The 20,501-nt window shown below is 34.7% G+C and overlaps 1 protein-coding gene across 1 annotated transcript in view; it reads left to right on the top strand.

Moving 5' to 3' along the window:
- The window catches only part of ifc (delta4-sphingolipid-FADS-like protein ifc), a 71,304-nt gene that overhangs the window by 5,850 nt on the left and 44,953 nt on the right, over nt 1-20,501 (top strand). Inside the window, exon 2 of the mRNA XM_090398776.1 lies at nt 11,466-11,788. Coding sequence (XP_090254902.1) covers nt 11,466-11,788 — 323 coding nt within the window. The remainder of the gene's footprint in view (nt 1-11,465; nt 11,789-20,501) is intronic.

Below are 20,501 nucleotides of genomic sequence, written 5' to 3'. Positions count from 1 at the left end.
ATCACCATGTAAGCATGAAAGAAAGGACTTCATTTTTGGATAATTTTGTTTTTAATATTACTTAATTAAAATTATCGACCTTTACAAGATGCAACAAAAAGGTTTGTCACTGCTGAAAAAATTTCCCTACTATACCAAATCAAAGGCTGTTCACCGAGTCATCCTTGTCTGGCAGAGATAACTGGAGTACCAAAATTTATGATTGTGTGCTTGATACAACAACAGGATAAACTGTGAGAAGAATGGACAAATGGAAAAGAGGGAGCATCCCAAAAATGGAAGTGTGAAGTTAAGGCTAAAAATGTTAAGGGTACCCTAAATCATTGGTGTTTCATTATCATTATAATCCAGCTTCTTAGCTAGCTGATCCAGTTATAAATTGGATGAGGAGTGTGCATCATTGGTCCAATGCAGGATGACCACTCAGCAAAAATATTTCGTACCAACTTATGCAAGAAAAAGGTACTAAATCCGAAAAAAAAAGTACTAGATTTTTATTTGCTTCACTTTGTTTTGGGCATTTTATCATATTATCATTACCTTATTATCATAGATGAACTCGATGTAAAACCTCTAAATTAACACATGTACGACAAAAATGAAAAGAAAACTCATCTCACTGTAGTCATCTATGAGTCCAAGAGCTGCAGTTGTCATTCATCATAACAGAAGTCCCAGTTGTAACTGGGACTTCTGTTATGATGAAGTGTAACATCCAATTTATAACTGGATGTTACACTTAATGTGTATAATATATAGTTTTTAGTGTTTAAATATAATATAATGCATATTGTTTAGTGTTTAAAATAATGTAACATTAAATTTTCAGTTATTTAATATGCTATTTACATATACACATATAGGGGTGCCCATTCACAAGAAAAACACTGGAAATATTTATTCATTATTTTTAGCAGATTTTGCTAAATTAATTAACTCTTCAGAAATAGTAAAATCTGTAGCTGGTGAAAGTTTCAATTTTTCTTTTGTCAAAAGGAGTCCATTCATCAAGTGAGTTTGTAGTTGATTTCCTATTTTATTCTTATTTATTATCACTGATGAATGAGGGAGGCACAGTACAGCTTTAACTGATGTTGTTAAATTAGGGAATATTTGTTCTCCTACAGCATTTTTCATTTCAAAAACTTAATTCCAAAAAAAGGTTTTTTCAAATGCTTCTACAGTCTTCAATAGTTGCCATTCTCTATCAAGCTCTTTGTAACGCCCCTAGATATACATTTCTATGTCTAAAAACTGCCCATTGTCGGTTGGATTTATCTTTTCAATGGGGTCCAAATGATGCTGTGCATAAATAAAAGGTGGTTACTCATATTAAAATATTTAATTTTTCCACTTGTTTTAATTGCTGTAGTGATCTTATGACGCACGTGAGATGCTTGAATAGCAAAGAATCTATTTTCATCAGCTAATACCAGTCGGATTGTGTGAGTATGGGTTCGGGGGTGGGGAAGAGAAGGTTAGCAAACAGGGAGAAAAAAAAAGAAATCATGCTTGTGTCACTGAATGTGACATATGAGGAGGTGGGAGGTTTTGCATTATGGGAGATACTGAGATAGGAATGATGTTAGCTTGCTCCACCTTTGCAACAAGTTGCCAGGTGTTGTACTACCTTACCCCAATCCTGAGATACTTTTAGGTGCAAACTTTGTTTGCTCACACTTGGATAAAGGATTAAACTAAATTTATTATAAACAGTTCTTTGTTTAGAAGAGAATCTCTAGAACATATTTTATGAGCTTTGTTGACTAAAGATTTGATTACAATATATATCTGACAAGGGTGATGATGCGAGTTAAAATCAATGTATTTACCAGTATGAGTTGGCTTTCTATATACTGAGAACTGTAGACTACCATTTAGTTGGCATAGAATGGGTACATCCAGAAAAGGATGACAATTGTTATTTTCTACTTCCAAGGTAAATTTGATTCTTGGTTTTATTGAATTGATTTTTTCAATAAATTCATAACTATCACACAAGGAGCTCCATAAGACAAATGCATCAACAGATCTGTACCAAACTGATGTTTTGGGTGAAAAAACGTCCAGAATATGTTGCTCGAAATGTTCCATAAAGTAATTGACTAGAGTTGTGGGAAAAAGAGACCCCATAGTTGTTCTCTCTATCTGTTTATGCAGTTTTTTCTGGCATCTAAAGTATCCTGAATTAATGATAGTCAAATAATTTTACAATATCAGGTGGAAAGTCTTTATTCAGTCGTATCTGTCAGATACGACTGAATTGTGATATTTGAGCAGACTACATCAAAACTTACTAGAAGATCTGTGCTAGATCTTACTAGATTTTATTCTTAAAATCTATTGAATTTTTAATGAAGGAAGCAGAATTTCCAATAAATGTAGAAAGAGGTTTAGATAGGTATTTTGAGACTTTATACATAGGATGTCCACTCGGTTAGCTTAGTGGCTATGCACTTCACAACCATATGTCTGGGGAAGGAATGTCCTAGGTTCGATTGCCATCGACATGAGGAACTCAAGGATCTTCCTCGGCCATAGCCAAGTTAGCCGGGCGTGGGCAGCAGGGTTTTTCATTCCACAAGCAGGCAAACCGGCCCCGTGAACACACAGGCTACAGTCATAGGATACCTCCAAGAATAAGAAGTAGCCAACCTATTCCGTAGAATTTCGGTTCCGAATGCCTACACGATGAAAAATGTCGGTCTGCGTGCAAGTGTAAATTAGGAAGGATACATAGGATATCCTATGCAGTTCACAGTAGGTCTTAACGGCACATCATCTTTATGCTTCTTACAACCCACAGATTACAATTACTCCATCTCTCATTCAGAAGAAGTGATGCATCACTATCATAGGATACCTCCAAGAATAAGAAGTAGCCAACCTATTCCGTAGAATTTCGGTTCCGAATGCCTACATGATGAAAAATGTCGGTCTGTGTGCGAGTGTAAATTAGGAAGGATACATAGGACATCCTATGCAGTTCACAGTAGGTCTTAACGGCACATCATCTTTATGCTTCTTACAACCCACAGATTACAATTACTCCATCTCTCATTCAGAAGAAGTAATGCATCACTATGATATCAGTCTTCACTGATTTTGCATGCATACAAACTTTTTTAGGAAGAGACATTTTTGGACAGATTGCAGATGGTGATCTATTAAAAATGGGCAATAATTAGCAATTGAAAGTCATATAATATACTGAAAAAAAAAAAATTCTGCATGAGAACAAAAATGAACCAACATACGCAGCAAAAACAAGAATTTATATCTTGTATTGCTTATTGTGCTTAATAGTCATTTGTAACCAAATAAAAACTGACAATTTCATTTTTTTTCTTTTTTTTTTTTCTTCCCCTTCTCTACTGGATCAATTAATAATACTCAAAGACAAATCTAATTTACGCTGGTCTTTATGCTATCTATTTGAACCAAATGCGTATGAACAGAAAGCAAATCAAACTATATTGCAGAAACAGTCCAAATTTTAATTCCAACCTAGTCCTGGGGATGATAATTAATGACTAGGTTGGATTAAAATTTTGAATGTTCCTGCAATATAGTTCATTTAGTAAGACCATTATTAGATTTGTTCATTTGTTCTATTATTTTGGATGACTAGTTTGCATATTTTAATTTCTTTACCTTCAAATGGTATTTCTTTCTTTTAAGGTTACACGGTGATCAGCACTCATAATTGTAAATTTAGGGACACAAAAACACACGTGTTGAACAGATCATTTTATTAATTACACTATGGTCATCATCGGAAGAATACAAGTGTATAAGGAACCAAGCTACATTCTCATGCCCTGTATATTGGTAAACTAAATCTACATAGTTAATTAATCCTTTTCCCTAGCCTGACCTGTAGTGATAAAAAAATAAAATTAAATTAAAATAAAAATGAGTTCAAATGGTATTGATTTTTGTTTTATTTATTGAGATTTTCATGTCATACTGTTCTATTGTTTTATTTAATACATGTAGATTTTTCTGTAATTGGTCTTCATTTTCAGCAAAAATAACTTGATCGTCAGCATACAAAAGGCTGGTTTATTCTTTATTTCCTATGATTTTGTTTTTCTTCCACTCTCTTGAAATTTTATATATATTGAAGAGTATGGTGATAATCCACTTCCTTGAATTGAGACCTCTTATTCGTTTTTTTTTTTTTTTTTTTTCATTATTAATTTTAATTTAGCTTTCTTCCATTATATTCAATATTGCTTTGGTGGTTTGAGGTGGAGCTTTCAATTCACACAGTATATGAATAAATTTTGTTCTGTTAGCGAAGAAGTATCTCAGCCCAATAAGAAGACCAATGAGAACAATTAGCTGAACAGGAAAAAGGAAATCCCAAAGTGTTTTTGTGGCAAGTAGGAAGAAGAATGACTACAGAAGGATAACTTTAATGAGTGTAGATGGTAGAGAAGAGACCCATGGATATCAGATTCAACATGGGAACTAATCAAAAGAAGGCAGTTGGAAAAACAGAGACACAGGGACTGAAGAGTACAAGAGATTACTTAGAGAAGTCAGAAGATCCATCAAGCTGGACAAGGACAAGTTCTATACTAATAAATCTGAAGAAATAGAGTTCCAGATGAGGAGGCACAATTATAAAAGATGTTTTATTTAGTTCATGAGTTAAAGCACAGATTTAAGCCCACATCGAATGTCATCAAATACAGGAATGGAGCATTACTAACAGAAAAGTTGGAAATCAAAAACAGATGGAAAGAATACTGTGAGGAACTGTACAGCAGAGTGGATAAAGAAAATGTGGAGCCCTCTCGCCAGGAAAATTTTGATTTCAAAACTCCTCCACTTAGGCATGAAGTTGAAAGAGCAGTTAAGCAGCTTAACAGCAATAAGGTCCCAGGTGCAGATGAAATCCTAGCAGAGTTAATTAAGGTCACAGGGGACAGAGGGATAAGAGTGTTCCATAGATTGATTACACGGATATGGGAGACAGGATCATGGCCTAGAGACTGGAAGAAGTCAGTTTTCATACCACTACATAAGAAAGGTGATATGAAGGCATGCAAGCAAAATTTTATTGAAGATCTTGCTAAATGGGATTGAGGCCAAAATGGAGGCAGAAATGTTCGAGGAAAACGAGCGGGTTTTAGGAAAAGTAAGGACACCGTAGAGCAGATCCTTTGCCTAAGACAGATCATAAAAAAATATAAAGAATTCGGACTCCGTCTGGTGATGTGTTTCTTAGACTAGTATAAAGCTTTTGACTGTGTTGAGCATGTGAAACTGTGGGAATTAATGAAAAGAATGGGTTTTCCTCAACACATTATCAGGTTGATAGCCAACTTGTATAAGGAGCAAGAAGCCACAGTAAGAACAGGTGTTGGATTGACTGACTGGCTTCAAGTTGGAAAAGGAGTTAGACAAGGATGTTTACTTTCTCCTCACTTGTTTAGTATATATGCGAAGAACATGCATGAAGCATTGGATGAACTCAGGACAGGAATTAGGGTAGGAAATAGATTGATCAGTAATCTGAGGTATGCTGATGATACAGTACTACTTTGTAATGACATGGAGGAACTAGGAGTAATTTTTTGACAAAGTTAACAAGATCGGTAATAACAGAGGACTTCAACTCAATCCTAGCAAGACAAAGATTATGGTTCTCAAAGGTAAATACAAACAGAGAGCTATTGAGAAATGTGTACCTTAATGGAGAAAGAATTGAGGAAGTCGGCAAGTTTGAGTGCCTGGGATCCATTAGGCTGATTATTAATGTGAAGAATTGCTGTTCAGAAGATGTCAGATTAAGGTTAGGAATAACTAAAACAACAGTCAGAGACCAGTCTAAAATCTGGAAGGATGGATCTATCTCCATGGGAACAAAGCTGAGGATTTTGGATGCATTTGTTTGAAATTACTGCTATTTCTATTTTCATTTCTGTTGGGGCTTTTTGTATTACTTCAATCTTGTGATTGATGCCTCTTATGTTTACTGTTCATAGTCCTTTTTTTCCCGTTCTGTTTCATTATCCGTTTTGGTTTAGTTTTTATTACCTTTACATTAGTGAGTATAGGAATTTGTCAGTTGGACTGGTTACCAACCATCCGCAGCCTAGTCTGGTGATGGGGGTGGCTTCCATCTTAGGGCCTCCAGACAATGCCCACTTTGGTCTGGGACTGCTTATTGGATATTCACGGCTAACCACATTTCTGATAGCCATTCCCTTATCTGCCACCTGGGGACCTGCTTGGTCGCAGTAGCTCTGCTCCAAGTTTATTCAAAGATATATGCAGTATAAATACAAAATTAATAATGGAAAAACTCGTGTAAAAAGATTATTTAATAGTATAATTTTTACCTGTGTGTCACAGGCTCAAATGCAGAAGAAATAACGCGCATTGCTATCCCTTATGTACAAGGCATTAGTGAACACGTAGCAAAAGTTTTAAAACCACGGAATATTTTTGTTGCCTTTCGACCATTCAGAAAAATCTCCACCTTTCTCACTTCTCCTAAGGACACACTTCCACATCTTAATTATCCAGGTGTTTACCATATTCCTCTCTTGTGGATTATCTTATTTCAGACAAACAGGAAGATCTGCCTCTATTTGGCTAGAAGAACACCAATCTTATATTGAATACCTTGAACCTGTACAGTCTCGACTTATGGATCATGCCATCATCACTAGACATAGAGTTCACTGGAAAAAGACAAGAGTCCATCACAAAAGTCATAAAGAAACATGTGAAACTTTACTTCACTCGCCTAACTTAAACAGATCTGATGGTTTATGTCTACCCCTTTATGGGAGTTGCCAATGACAGGATTCCTGGATCTTGATCCATCATTGTCCATTCTACTGATGTCCTAATAATTTCGTTTTTAATAATTCTGTTACTGATAACTTCCAGTCATTCTTCCTACTTTCCTCAGAACCCTCATATTTGTTGTCCTTTGGTTTACTGTAAATAGCTTAATTTGTAACCTAACTTCCAGTTCCATAAGTTAAAATTGGTTTGAACTTTAAAATTAAAATAGTACTAGTTTAATGTTACATGTATTGAATCTGCTCCTCAGTATACTGATTTTGCTTTATTCTATTATCTGTTTCCATTTTAAATTTGCTATCATCATCAAAAATTGTGCCTAAATAGCTGTGCAGGCACAGCTATTTAGGTTTTATTGTTTTAGATTCAGGATGCTTAAGGGTCAAAGCTGTATAACTGAAAGGAGACCTCCACATAGCCTTCAAGGGAATGTGGAGAACTGACTAGGGATTGCTTCTGATTTAATATCCAATCCTCGCCTTCTCGTGGTGCACTCTGTTGGGTACTAGACCCAACAGAGTATTCAACACAAAATATGAGGCTAATCTTCTTGAATGGCAGTCAGTCTCGAGTAGAGTGATGTGGGCAAATATCAGTTAGATGTGGAGGAATTTTTTGATGGTTTAGAAAAAGCAACTGACACAATGAAAAAGGAGAAGTTGGTCCTTGTTGGGGATCTAAATAGCAGAGTAGGAAATGATTGTCAGACATACAAAAATAATTTGGGAAAATTTGGAGAAAAGAGCAAAGTAATAATAATGGCAAATATCTGTTGGATTTCTGCTCAGGACATGGACTGGTTATTACTAACACCATGTTCCAACATAAAAATGTGCACAAATTCACATGGAGAGAAGAGGCGAGGAATAAGAAAAGTCTCATTGACTATGTTATTGTTGATAGTGATGTTTTCTCCCTGGTGCAGGACACCAGAGTGTACAGAGGATTTGAAATTGGAAGTGATCACTATTTAGTCTTGAGCAGGATAATATTGAATTTCATATTGAAAAGAATAACATGTAAGAAAGTTTTAAAGCGAATAAAAGTTGAGCAGCTCTCAGATGTGAACTGTAGACTAAAATACAGAAAGATTATTGAAAAGAAAATGAAAGAGTGTGAGAACAGGAATCAAACCTTGGAGATTCAGTGGCAAACTCTGAAGAAAACATTGATTGATTCTGCCAGAGAGGCATTTGGTGAGGTTGTGTGCAAGGATAAAAAAATCAGAACTCCCTGGTGGACACAGGAAGTTAAAGAGGCAGTGAAGGAAAAGAAGAAAACATATCAAAAGTTCCTGGCAAATAAGTCAGCTTTTACTCTTACAGAATACAGAGACAAATGTAAGAAAACTAAACAGTGTGCAAAACTAGCTAAACAAAAGTCATAGGAGGACTTTGGCAAGAATATAGAAAATAAATATCAAGAAGGTAGCAAAATATTCTGGAGGTTGTTGAAGAAGCTTAGAAATGGAAGAAAGAGTGCTGTAAAAGGAGTTAGAGATGATAAGGGTGACATGAAAACAGGAGAAAAAAGATATCTCTGAAGTATGGAGTAATTACTTTGAAAAATTGCTAAATGAAACAAGCAGTGATAGCACAGTAAAAAAAAAAAAAAAAAAAAACTCAACAGGCATACAGTCAGGAATACATATCCATACTTGAAGTAGAAAGATCTATGAAAGGCAGCAGGAGTAGATGATATTCAACCAGAAATGCTGAAGTGTGGTGGTATAAAAGTCTTACAGTGGCTGCACTGCATAGTTCAGAAAGCCTTGACAGAAAGATGAATTCCCGATGATTGGAGTGGAGCTCTCATAGTACCAATATATAAAAAGGGAAATAAAACTGAATGAGAATTGCAGAGGTATTTCCCTACCGAATGTTCCTGTCAAGATCTATGCAAGTGTACTTGAGAAACAGTTGAGAAGAATTGTGGAAGAAAAGCTTGATGAAGAACAAGCTGTATTCAGGCCAAATAGAGGCTGTCAGGATCAGATCGTCACTTTACGACAATTAGTTGAGAAATCATGGGAATATAAGAAAGATCTGTATTTAAGTTTTGTCGATTTGGAAAAGGCATATGTGCCAAGAGAGAAGCTATTCAATACTCTACAGTTATATGGTGTCAATGGGGCATTATATCAAGCAATAGTTAGTCTGTATTTGAGTTGTAAGTCAGCAGTTAGAATTCAAGGAAGTACAGGAAGATGGTTTAATGTTAAATCTGGTGTGAGACAAGGATGTACATTATCCCCTCTGTTATTCATTATCTATATGAATCACATTATGAAGGAAAGTGGTATTAAACATGAAATCAAAATTGGAGATGTTAATGTCAGCTCTTTGCTTTATGCAGATGATGTTATACTTCTAAATAAATCCACTACAAGTCTGCAAGATTCTCTGACTAAATTGAATAGCTGTTGTAATAGATATGGTATGAAGGTCAGCAATAAAAAGGCAAAGACAATGAAAATTGGCAGAATCAGTGAAAATGTCAACTGTGTTGTGAATGGAGAACCTGTGGAACAAGTAAAATATTTCAGCTACTTAGGTACGATTTTTACTGAAGATGGTAAATTAAATATAGAAATAGACAACAGAATCAGCAAAGCTGGTGTAGTGGGAAGTCAATTGAATAAATTCATATGGAATAAGAGAGAAATTAGTCACAACACTAAATTAGCTGTATACAAGACGGTGTTTAAACCAGTTTTAACTTATGGATCTGAGAGCTGGGTCAGACGTGAAACACTTGATCGAATACTAGAGACCACAGATATGAGAGTCCTGAGAAAAATTAGAGGCGTGAACAGATGGCATCAATGGCAATATCATATTAAAAACGAGGATATTAGGAAAGACCTTGACATTGTCAGCATCCAGGAATGCATTAGCTGAGCTAATCTCAGGTGGTATGGTCACTTAAACAGAACGGGCGAGGAAAGATTAGCAAAACAAGTGTTCTCTGCGAGGTTGGCAGCAAAATGACCCAGAGGAAGACCAAGATATAGGTGGATTGGTACGCTACAAAGTTCCTTAGACGATAGAAATATAAGATCTGATAATGTTGGAGTCTTGACAAGTAACAGGCTGATTTGGGGGAAAATTGTAGAGAGGAAGTTAATGATGTAAATTTTTCGTGTAGTACTATGATATCCTGTCCACCCCTTGAGGTTACATGTCAGGAATTTGATGATGATGTTTTGGATTCTTTTATTATATTTGCTACAGCAGTTATTCTGTTTATTAATCCTGATGACTTTTATTGGATTTGAGTATTTTCTGCATAAAGTAGTGTTCAATTTAATATCTCAGATTTTGATGAGGTATTTGATATTTTAATATCAAATGTGATACTTTAATATCAGGTAATGCGACATTTTATTCTAAGCAATAACTTCCTCAAAACATAGTCATTGAGAAAGAATTGAAAAATTAATCTCCTGTCACAAAATCATCAGTGAACATTGTCACACAGGATAAACAAACACAAAATAAAACTGTCAAAAATAAATTAAGTGCTCTCAAATGTTTTTCAAGGAAGTATTTAGATATAGCATCTCATCTTAACTTTAATTGTCAATCAGCCAATTTTTAATAAATATATATCAGTATTAACACAAGTGCATTCAGTATAACTGTTGTGAATGTATGTGTATAAGCACTGAAATTAAGCTTGTTGTTATATTAATATCATACAAATGTGATATGAACCTGATTTTCTATTGGGATATGGTAGAATTATTACTTAGGAACTTTTATGCAGAACTATTTTTCAATAAATGGCAAAACAAGAGAGAAATGTGATTCTATACCATGCCAAAAGACTATTTAGCATGGCATGGAATTATTAGTGGATAGCTCTAGGCAGGCATTAGTGCTTGTATGAGTAACAGTTAGTGTAGACCTCCTGCAGTCATGTTTCAGATATCTTGGTAATTACTATATCAACAGTCACTATGTCATACATTGACTGCTGAATGATTGATAATTAGCATCACTTAACATATTGTTATTGGTGTGTGTCCTACCTGAAAGATGATATGCCTGTCACATGTCATGGTGGACTGAGGACTAAATAATTCTCTCACTCTGCTCTAGACTGAACTTCTGGCCTCCATTTTGCAAGATACTAGTTTTCCCAATGTACCACATAAGATGAAAGTCCCTCAGTGGCATGTGTAAAAAGATTAACAAATACTAAATATATAAAATAAGGAGAGTAAAAGAAAGGAATAGTAATTAAATAAGCTGAAGTCAATCTTTAGGAGTTTGGAGTGGGGTGGGGATCTGAAATTACAAATACGGTTTCATTATATCAGGAAGTGATGATTTACTGCTCATTCTCCAGCACCATGTTAGCTGGTCTTTGAATTAGTTTCATTTCTCCCTCAAACATACCTTTCATATGTTAATTCAGTTCTAGTGGGAATTGAATAATCTGCAGAGTACATCTGTTGTAATGCAAGATGGAATGCATCTTGCTGGAAAGTTGAAATAATTTTAACCCATCAGAAGATAATTTTAGGATTTTGACAGTAAAAATTTATTAATTCTAAATCTAGTATTTGCAAAAGCAAACACCATAAAACTATGTATTTAATCCTGTCAACTTATTTTGTGTTGTCATTTCAGGAAAATATCCAGAAATCAAGAATCTCATGGGATATGATTCAAACTTCAAATATGTAGTTTGTGTCATGATTTTGCTCCAATTCGTCAGCTTTTGGATTTTGTGCAATGCTTCCTGGATTACTCTCTTACTTTCTGCATATTGTTTTGGTGGTGTACTAAACCATTCTTTGATGCTTGCAATTCATGAAATTTCTCACAACTTGGCCTTTGGACATGCTTATCCATTAAGAAATAGAATATTTGGGATAATTGCAAACTTGCCAATTGGAATTCCAATGTCAGTCACCTTCAAGAAGTATCACCTTGAACATCATAGATATCAAGTAGGAATATATTTTTTTACTAAAGTTGTAATAAAAAATGTTAAGTTTTTTTTAAGAAATTATTATTTATGGACTCCATGTAGTCTCACTCATAATGGGAACTCTGCTTGTGGCAACAGTAACATACCACTTTTTCAATTTGTTTCCATTCTGTATTATTCTCCATGCAAAAATCCTCATTCCTTACCATCCCATATGGCAACTTCTATGAATGACCACTTGACCTTGCCCTTTTCCCTTAGTTCAAATGTATTACAAATCTTTCTGGTCCATCCAGTAAATACTTCTCAACCGTCTAAAATGTTTATCATATCACCCTTTGGTCTTGTATTCGCTAAACTGCTAATTACATGCAGTGATATCATTTTTGTAATCTGGTTGGAGCCTACTCTGAGATTTCTTCATATCCCAGAAACCAGATCTGAACACAGTAGTCGAGGTTATATGATCAAGTAATACAATGTGGTTACCACCTTCTCATCTCAACTGTTTTCTTTGGCACAATTGGAAGAACAACAGTCGTTTTGCCCTTCAATTAGTAAAAAAAGACACAAACTTCTAAATCCAGAGTAATTTAATAATAAGGTGAGACACCTTTTGGCAACTCATATAGGTAAATATGACTTCTCCATTACTTCCACCTTAGTATCACCACATCTAGGTCTGACTCCCACTGACAAGACCTCAACAAAGGTGGAAACCGGTTGGAAGCTTGGGTGATGAATGACAATGCTGTAGCCCATGAAGTTTTAACTGAGGCTCGGCTGTTGCTATTACCCAGGTCCTGGGTGGGGGAGTAATGAATGGCAATGCTGTAGCCCATGAAGTTAACGGCTGTTGTTACCCCTGAGATGAGATATGAACAAATGAGCAGCTCTGCTCGGTGGTGGTGGTGGTGAGCCTGCCAGGGTGTAGAGCCAACCAGTTCTCAGAGTTCTTCTCAGTGGCAGGGTGAGCCTGTTACTGAGGAGAACAACACTGAGTTTTTGGAGTTTGACCTATACTTGAACATTCAATAAAAGTCTAAACTGGTCTGGGTAGTGGCCCTTCCCTTAATGCATAGCATTATACATGTTTGCAAGGAGATCTCCTTTCATTATAGGAGATACTAAGACAAGTAGTGATGAGAGCTTGGTCCAACTTTACCACGAGTTGCCTCAGTCATGAGGATACTTCAGACACAAACTTTGTTTGCTTACACTTGGATAATGGATTAAACTAAATTTATTATAGTCTAACCAAGTGGAAAAACACTTCCAACATCTTTCTCTAATTCCAGAGTAATTTAATAATAATGTGAGACACCTTTTGGCAACTCGTATAGGTAAATATGACTTCTCCATTACTTCCACCTTGGTATCACTACCTCTGGGTCTGTATACCAGTGTATTGTGCTCTGATGATGCTGAGTTGAAATTCAGCAAAATATATGCAGTTAATAAAACATCATTTTGATAAAATTGTTTGGTGGTGTTAATACCGTTTTAAAAAAAAAAAAAAAAAAAAAGTCATGGATAACTGTCAACACCTAAGTTTATCTGTTAAAGTAATAATAATATTCGCAGAAGCAAACAAATATTGCAGCAATCCTGTAGGTCGTCACCAGTTTTCCAATAAATGCCCTGTAGTTCCTGTGGATCCCAAGATTCAAAACCTTATTTAGCTAAATTAATCTGACATTACAACATATAGAATAAAATTGTATACTCTTCTGCTCGCTCACTCATATTCATAACCTCAAAATATTCTGTGAAATCTTTTCCGACATTAACCCTGTTTCGTGGTCGAAAAAATTGCAGCTTAGGTCGGATGTAATCCGAGAGATTACAAGTATGTGCTGAAACGCGATAAAACTTTAAAAAAAAACACTGCAAATATAATACATGTTGTTTATTTATTTTCAGTTACAGTCTAGAAATTATTGAACAAAGAAATATAAAGAATAAAAATTTAGCTGATTGTTGCAGTGTAAACCCCAGCTAGGTATAAGAGGCCAAAAAATGCTTTCAATTTTGATTTGTCTATTCGATTAGCATCTCTTTCTCTTGAATATCAGTTCAAAATAGAATCGATGTATTTATATGTAGTAATAAGATTAGATCTAAAATATCCTCTGTGATAAAGCAGTTTCAAGTTCTGTCTTGGCAGTTTTTACGGTTGGCTGAACTAGCAGAAATTGACACAAAATATTCTGTGGCTGTCTTCTAATTTGTCTTGTTGGATTTTTCCTCCATTTTGATTCTTTATCCTTTCCAAAAAAAATTATCTTCATTTGTGTCTAATTCATCTTCACTTTCTTCACTAGAAATATCTTGTTCGATATCTGAATCTTCTGAATGAACTTTCACATAATCATCATCTTCTAAATCACTTTCATCTTCACATTCAACTCTATCATTCTCATCTTCAGACTAGAGTAACATTCGCTGAATCTCTTCAACATCTGATGAATATTTCAGTCGATATATTTTTCCAGCCATTTTCAACCGTAAAGGGGGGGGGGGGACAACAAAACCAATACTATACTGACATCGGAGTTCACGGTATCTCTCGGGTACAATTTTACTATAAAATATCACACACCTTTATATAACATGTTAAACCAAAATGACGGCATAAAGAGTGTGAAATAACCCTCATAATTTACTAGTTAAATTTTGTTACCAGCATTTATGAAGATATGTCTGCATTTTGGTAATAAAAATGTCTGTCCACATATATTTTCGAAAAAACCGCATTTCTATGGGAAGATTTTAGATTTTTTTTCCCATGTGTTTCTTCTGTGTTGGTAACATTGCTGAAACAATAATGCAGGAGATTATTGATTCAACAACAGTTGAATCAATAATCGAATCGAATTGCGCTTTTAGATATCTACACTCGTTTTGTTTTCAACTTTTCTTGCTGGTGCTGGTTTCACGTTAATGACATTACTGCATGCTTAGTGCAATGATAGTGGTGGTGTTTGAAGTGGAAATCAAGATGCATCCTTAGTTTTGTTCGTTTTTAATTAGTATTAATGATCTTACCAAGTAAGTAAGATATTAAATTATCAAATTATATTAGAATTAAAATATATACCACGTTTTAGGTTATGACATAACTGTTATGTAGGCCTACCTAAACGATATAATTTTATATCATCTTGGTTATATTTATTTCAGATTATCTGGAGTATGTCTAAAGCTTAAAAGAAAGTACTCCTTCAATGATAATCATGAGGAAAAATTTCCATGTTTTCGTCCTGGTACATACCAAGTCTCTTATCCCATCGCACAACATGAGATAAGAGACTTGGAACTACATGCAAAAAAATAGAAAAGCAAAGTGCATTAGAGGACAGAGTTCAACAGGAAAATTAAGTGATTATTTTATCAAGCCAAATTCAGAATTGGAAGACGGGGTAAGTGCTGCTGAAGGGGCCCTTGCATATCATACTGTTGTTCATCACAACGGTTACAATTCCATGGACTATGCTCCTGGATTGTTCAAACAAATTTTCAACGATTCAAAAATTGCAGCCAAAGTGTCGAGTGGTCGCACAAAAAACGCAAGCCGTTGTAAATTCTGTTCTTGCTCTCCATTCGATAGAAACTATAATCAAATCCATGGCAGATACACCTTTATAGGTGTTTCAATAGATGCTAGTAACTATGGTAATGTGAAAGTATTTCCTATCCTTATTCAATAATTTGAATACAAGAATGGAGGTTTACAGATTAAAGTAGTGAATGTTGAGAGCAAACCAAATGAAACTGCAGAAACTATTTAAACTTATGTCAGTGGAACACTAAACAATTTGGCACTTCAAAATAAATGTATTGCTTATATTAAGGGGATATTAAATCCCACATTATTTCAAAGCCGAATAAGAAACTCAAAGATAGGAATCAAAGAGTTTCATGCAAACTATAAAAATTTTGGCAAATTGTAGCGTAAGCTAAAGCACGTAGTTCAACATTAGGGCAACTCTTTGCAAAAGTGGGGAAAGTTCTGATCACTATTCTTAGTATTTCCCATAATGTAAAACACATCTCCTAGGAGATGTATGATGTTATACATTATGGTGAAAAGATCACTACCCAGACTGGTTTTGACCTTTATTGAGGTCTCATCAGTGAGTAGGTAGACCAGGTAATACTGAGGTTATAATGAAAAAGAACTTTTATACTTTGCTAAACGAGTTGTCAAAAAGGTGCACCCATAAATTACTTAAAATAAAAGAGCCAAATAGGCTTCACTTCGGCAATTTAACATTATTTAAATTAAGGGGATATTATATCCCACATTATTTCAAAGCCAAATGAGAAACTCAAAGATAGGAATCAAAGAGTGCTTTGATTCATGCTGAATATAGCAAACTATAAAAATTACGCTACAATTCGGTGAATTGTAGCGTAAGCTAAAGCACATAGTTCGGCACTAGGAAACTCTTTGAGTTTCTTATTCGGCTTTGAAATAATGTGGGATTTAATATCCCCTTAATTTAAATAATGTTCCATCGGCAAAGTGAAGCCTATTGGCTCTTTTATTTTAAGTAAATGTGTTGCTTTTGGGGTTGATAATTGCAATACCATGTTTGGGGGGTCTTGCAAGAGGTCAAGGCAATAATGTATTTGCCAACTTGAAGAGGATGAGTAACCAATCATTGGTCAGAGCGGGATGCCCTGCACACATCCTTAATAATTGCATCCAACATGGTACAGACCTGCTTGACATTGACCTACAAACTTTAATAGTTAAAATATATAATTACTTTTCAATATATACTGTCCGTGTGGAGTTCTGTGAGTTTGTGGATATAGAATACCAGCAACTTTTAAATCACATTAAAAGACGATGGCTATCCTTGTACCCTGCTGTTCAAAGACTAATTCAAATGTATCCTGCTCTTAAATCATTCTTTTTATCTCAAAATAGACTACCAGTTGTAATAAAGAACTTTTTTGAAGACCCTTGAAATCTATCTATGGCATTTGCAGTCTCTAAATTTGGACATTTGTCTAAACTTAAAAAATATGAACGGAGAGGCTCAAATAATTGTAAAACACGCTCTATAGCAGGTGTTAGAGCGAGCCATCTAACTTTTGAATATCCTAAAAGTTTTTGTATTCAACATTTGCGTCTTCACAAAATTGTTTTAAAGTAGCCACACGTTAATAATAACGACAATTTTAAATTGTTGTTATTATTATTTCTACATCAATTGGCATGGCACATGACGCTGCGCTGTGTTGATTGCATTTGACAAAATATGTGCATTACAACCTATTCCTAGTATTTTCTTTTGGAGTAAATCTTGTAATTTTACATAGACATTATTCACTCCTTTGCGTCTTCACCCACCAAAATTTGTGTTTGTATTATCAGCTGTTAGTGCAACAACTTTAGATTTCAAATTGTTTTCATTTATTACTCTGCATAGGTGGTTTGACACATCTTCAGCATTTTCCCTCTCATTGGATTCTAAATTTAAAATTTTTACTTGAATGCCCTTAGTAACATTATAATACCTTACTAGTATTGGATACAATTTGGTTTCATTATGATTTGATGCATCAGATAAAACCGTTACAAATGCTGCATTTTTCAAGTCTTCTGCAAGTATTTTATCACAGTAATTTTTAAATACTGATTTAATAATAGCCTCACATTTTGTCCTGGCACATGAAAATTTAGCATTGTGAAACTTTTTCAATAATTTAGTTGTACAATCTATACTACGAAAACTTTGATTGTGAATTATGGTATGAAATGTAAATATTCCCTCCATTACAGCTAACTGTTTTTCATCTTCAGAATAATTAGAAGTTTTAAAAAAATAGGTTACTTTACTACTGGAAGCTGATGCATCTAATGATTGCTTATGTTTGTTGGTGTTCAAGTGTTTCATTATAGTTGTTCTGCCTCCAACTGCAATACAAAATTCTCCTCTGCAAATATTGCAGAAAACAATGTTGTCTCTCTTTGATATGAGGAGTGGAAATTCCTTTTTCAATTGATCGTTGAAATGGCATTTCCTCTTTCTTGATTTTTCCATCCCTTAAATGAAATTAAAAATTAAAAATGAAATATAGAGCCACACGAACGATGCAAGGACATTATGAATAAATAAAATTAATAATTAAAACTTAAATAACAAAAGTGATAAAATTTTACTAAATCTATATTTAAATTATTTTACACTTGTGTTGAAAACAGGGTTGTATAAAATTGAATTAATGAATTAATAAAACGTGAATTGTACTTACCTGAGTATAATATTCACTGAGAAAGAAATAATTTCTTATTTCCGTTAGAAATAAACACAAAGTATAATATAGAGATAAAGTAAACAAAGTGAAGTGCGCAATGGTGCGAGACACGTGAAGTTCTATGCCCTGCGCATGCGTTTCATAATCGCGTCTTTCCGAACTGCACTGTCACATGACGCATAACAGTTCGGCGCGGCATCTCTGAATACAGAGATTAACAGATTAGTTTTAAAATATCGAAAAGGAGGACTCTTTTCAAGAAAGGACAGAACCTACAAAAGAAGGACTGCCCTCCCTAAAGGAGGAAGATTGGTCACCTTTTATTTATTTATAGCAGATGCTTTAAAGTCAGATGTACAGTTGCTACCTTTTACCTCTGTGTCATATAATGAACTGTCTGCTGCTTCAAGACTCGTTAATACAGCTTCAAAGCATTTGCTGAAATTCAAACTGGCTCTCTCCCACCACACACACACACACACATGTGCACTCCTCTTATATTCATGAAAAATTTTTGTATTAGCAACTAAAATTTTGCATGGAAATATTACTCATGCATTAGTTGACCTACACAATAAATGTGTGCAAAGTTTGTTAAGTAAAGTTTCCACATGACAAGTTAATTTTGCAACTGACCACAAACTAAAAATAAAGTGTCTGTGTCATTATATATCAGCCAGGTCTCACTATTATCTATAATTTTGAAAGTCACACTAACCAGTGTCAGGCTCTTCTTCCCTCATATGAATGGCAATGTGATGCTTTTATTCATCATCATCTCACGAACCATGGGCTCGCTGCCCGTTGATGTCCGATACCTGCTTCACTATCTTCTTCCACCTTTCTTTGTCCAGTGCACACTGTCGCAGTTTTTGTACACCCATTCCACACCAGTCTTTTATATCGTCTATCCGTTCTCTGTATTGTCTACCTCTTCTGTTTAAACCATCCAAAATACCAAACATAAATGTCTTTATCTTCCAGTCCTCACTCATTCTACAGATGTGTCCAAATAATTGCATCTTCCATTTAATAATCTTCTGCATTAGATTCTGTTTTGGTTCTATCTTCTGATAGAGCTCTTCATTGGTGATTTTCTGTACCCATCTTAGAATTCTTAGAATCTTAGAATATTCTTAGAATCTTCCTGTAACAAGTTCTTTCAAATGCCAAAATTCTTTTTCTTGATTCCTTATTTATTACCCACGTTTCAGATCCATACAGTACCCCACTGAAGATGCATGTTTCCAGTACTCTTAGTTTTGTTTGCAGGCTGATCACTTTACTTTACCAGATGTTATCCATGGCTTCAGATTTGTTCTTCCCTTTGCAATCCTGATCTTTATTTCTTTTTTATAGTCCAAGTCATATGTCAGTTTACTTCCCAAATGTGTAAATTGTTCTACATTTTCTATATCAGTTCCATCCACTTGTATCTTTTGTTTCATGTTCTTCTTATCAAATACCATTGTCTTTGTTTTTTCCAAGTTCATAATAAGTCCAAATCTCTTCCCTTCCTCATTTAACAGTTTGTGTTTTTTGTAGTTCTCTTTCGTCTTCTTCAATAATAACAATGTCATCTGCAAATCTCATTGTTAATTCTCATTCCGTGTACAGATATACCTTGGACATCTTCCTTCAGTTTGTCCATTGCTCTTTCTAGATGTGTGTTGAAAATGCCCGGTGATATTGGGTCTCCCTGTCTAGTACTTCTGCTTGTTTTAAACCATTTCCCTAAATCATCACCTATTCTAACTGCTGCAACTGCATTCTGATAAACATCTTTTAATATAGCTATTAGTTTTTTATCAATTCCATAGGATTCTAGAACTGCTAATGTCACTTTCTGGTCAATACTGTCAAATGCTTTCTGAAAATCAACAAAGCAAGTATATATGTTTTTGTTTTTTCTCCTAGCTTTCTCTGCTATTAACCTCATTGTCAAAATCTGTTGAATTGTAGTTCTATCCTTCCTAAGTCCTGCTTGCTCGTCTGCAAGGTATGCTTCCAATTGTGTTTTCAATCTTTCTGTCAATATGATCATCATTACTTTACCAAGGTTGACTTATCAAGGCAATTGTTCTATAATTTTTACATTCTAGCTTATTTCCTTTCTTGTATAATGTTACTAATATTGATTTCACCCACTCCTCTGGCATTTTCCCTTCTTTCCATACCATATTACATAGTTGGTGTTTCTGTAACTGTACTTTCACCACCATATTTAATCATTTCTCCAGTAATGTTATCATTACCAGGACTCTTGTTGTGTTTTAGCCATCCTATTGCTTTTTCTACCTCTCTTCTTAAAATGTCCATATCATGCTCATTATCTGGTGGTGATATCTGCTTCAATTCTTCGGTCAGTCTCCCAGTGCTATCTGAATCTAGTTTTTCTTCATATAACTCGCTATAGTATCTTGTCCACCACTGTACGATTTTTTCTTTATTCATCAATA

This window comes from Typopeltis vanoorti, chromosome 10 (assembly GCF_054136105.1).
Source record: "Typopeltis vanoorti isolate ZY-2024b chromosome 10, IOZ_Tvanoo_1.0, whole genome shotgun sequence".
NCBI classification, from domain to species: domain Eukaryota; kingdom Metazoa; phylum Arthropoda; class Arachnida; order Uropygi; family Thelyphonidae; genus Typopeltis; species Typopeltis vanoorti.
Note: the sequence above shows the minus strand (reverse complement) of the source record. Positions and strands in the feature narration are given on the sequence as shown.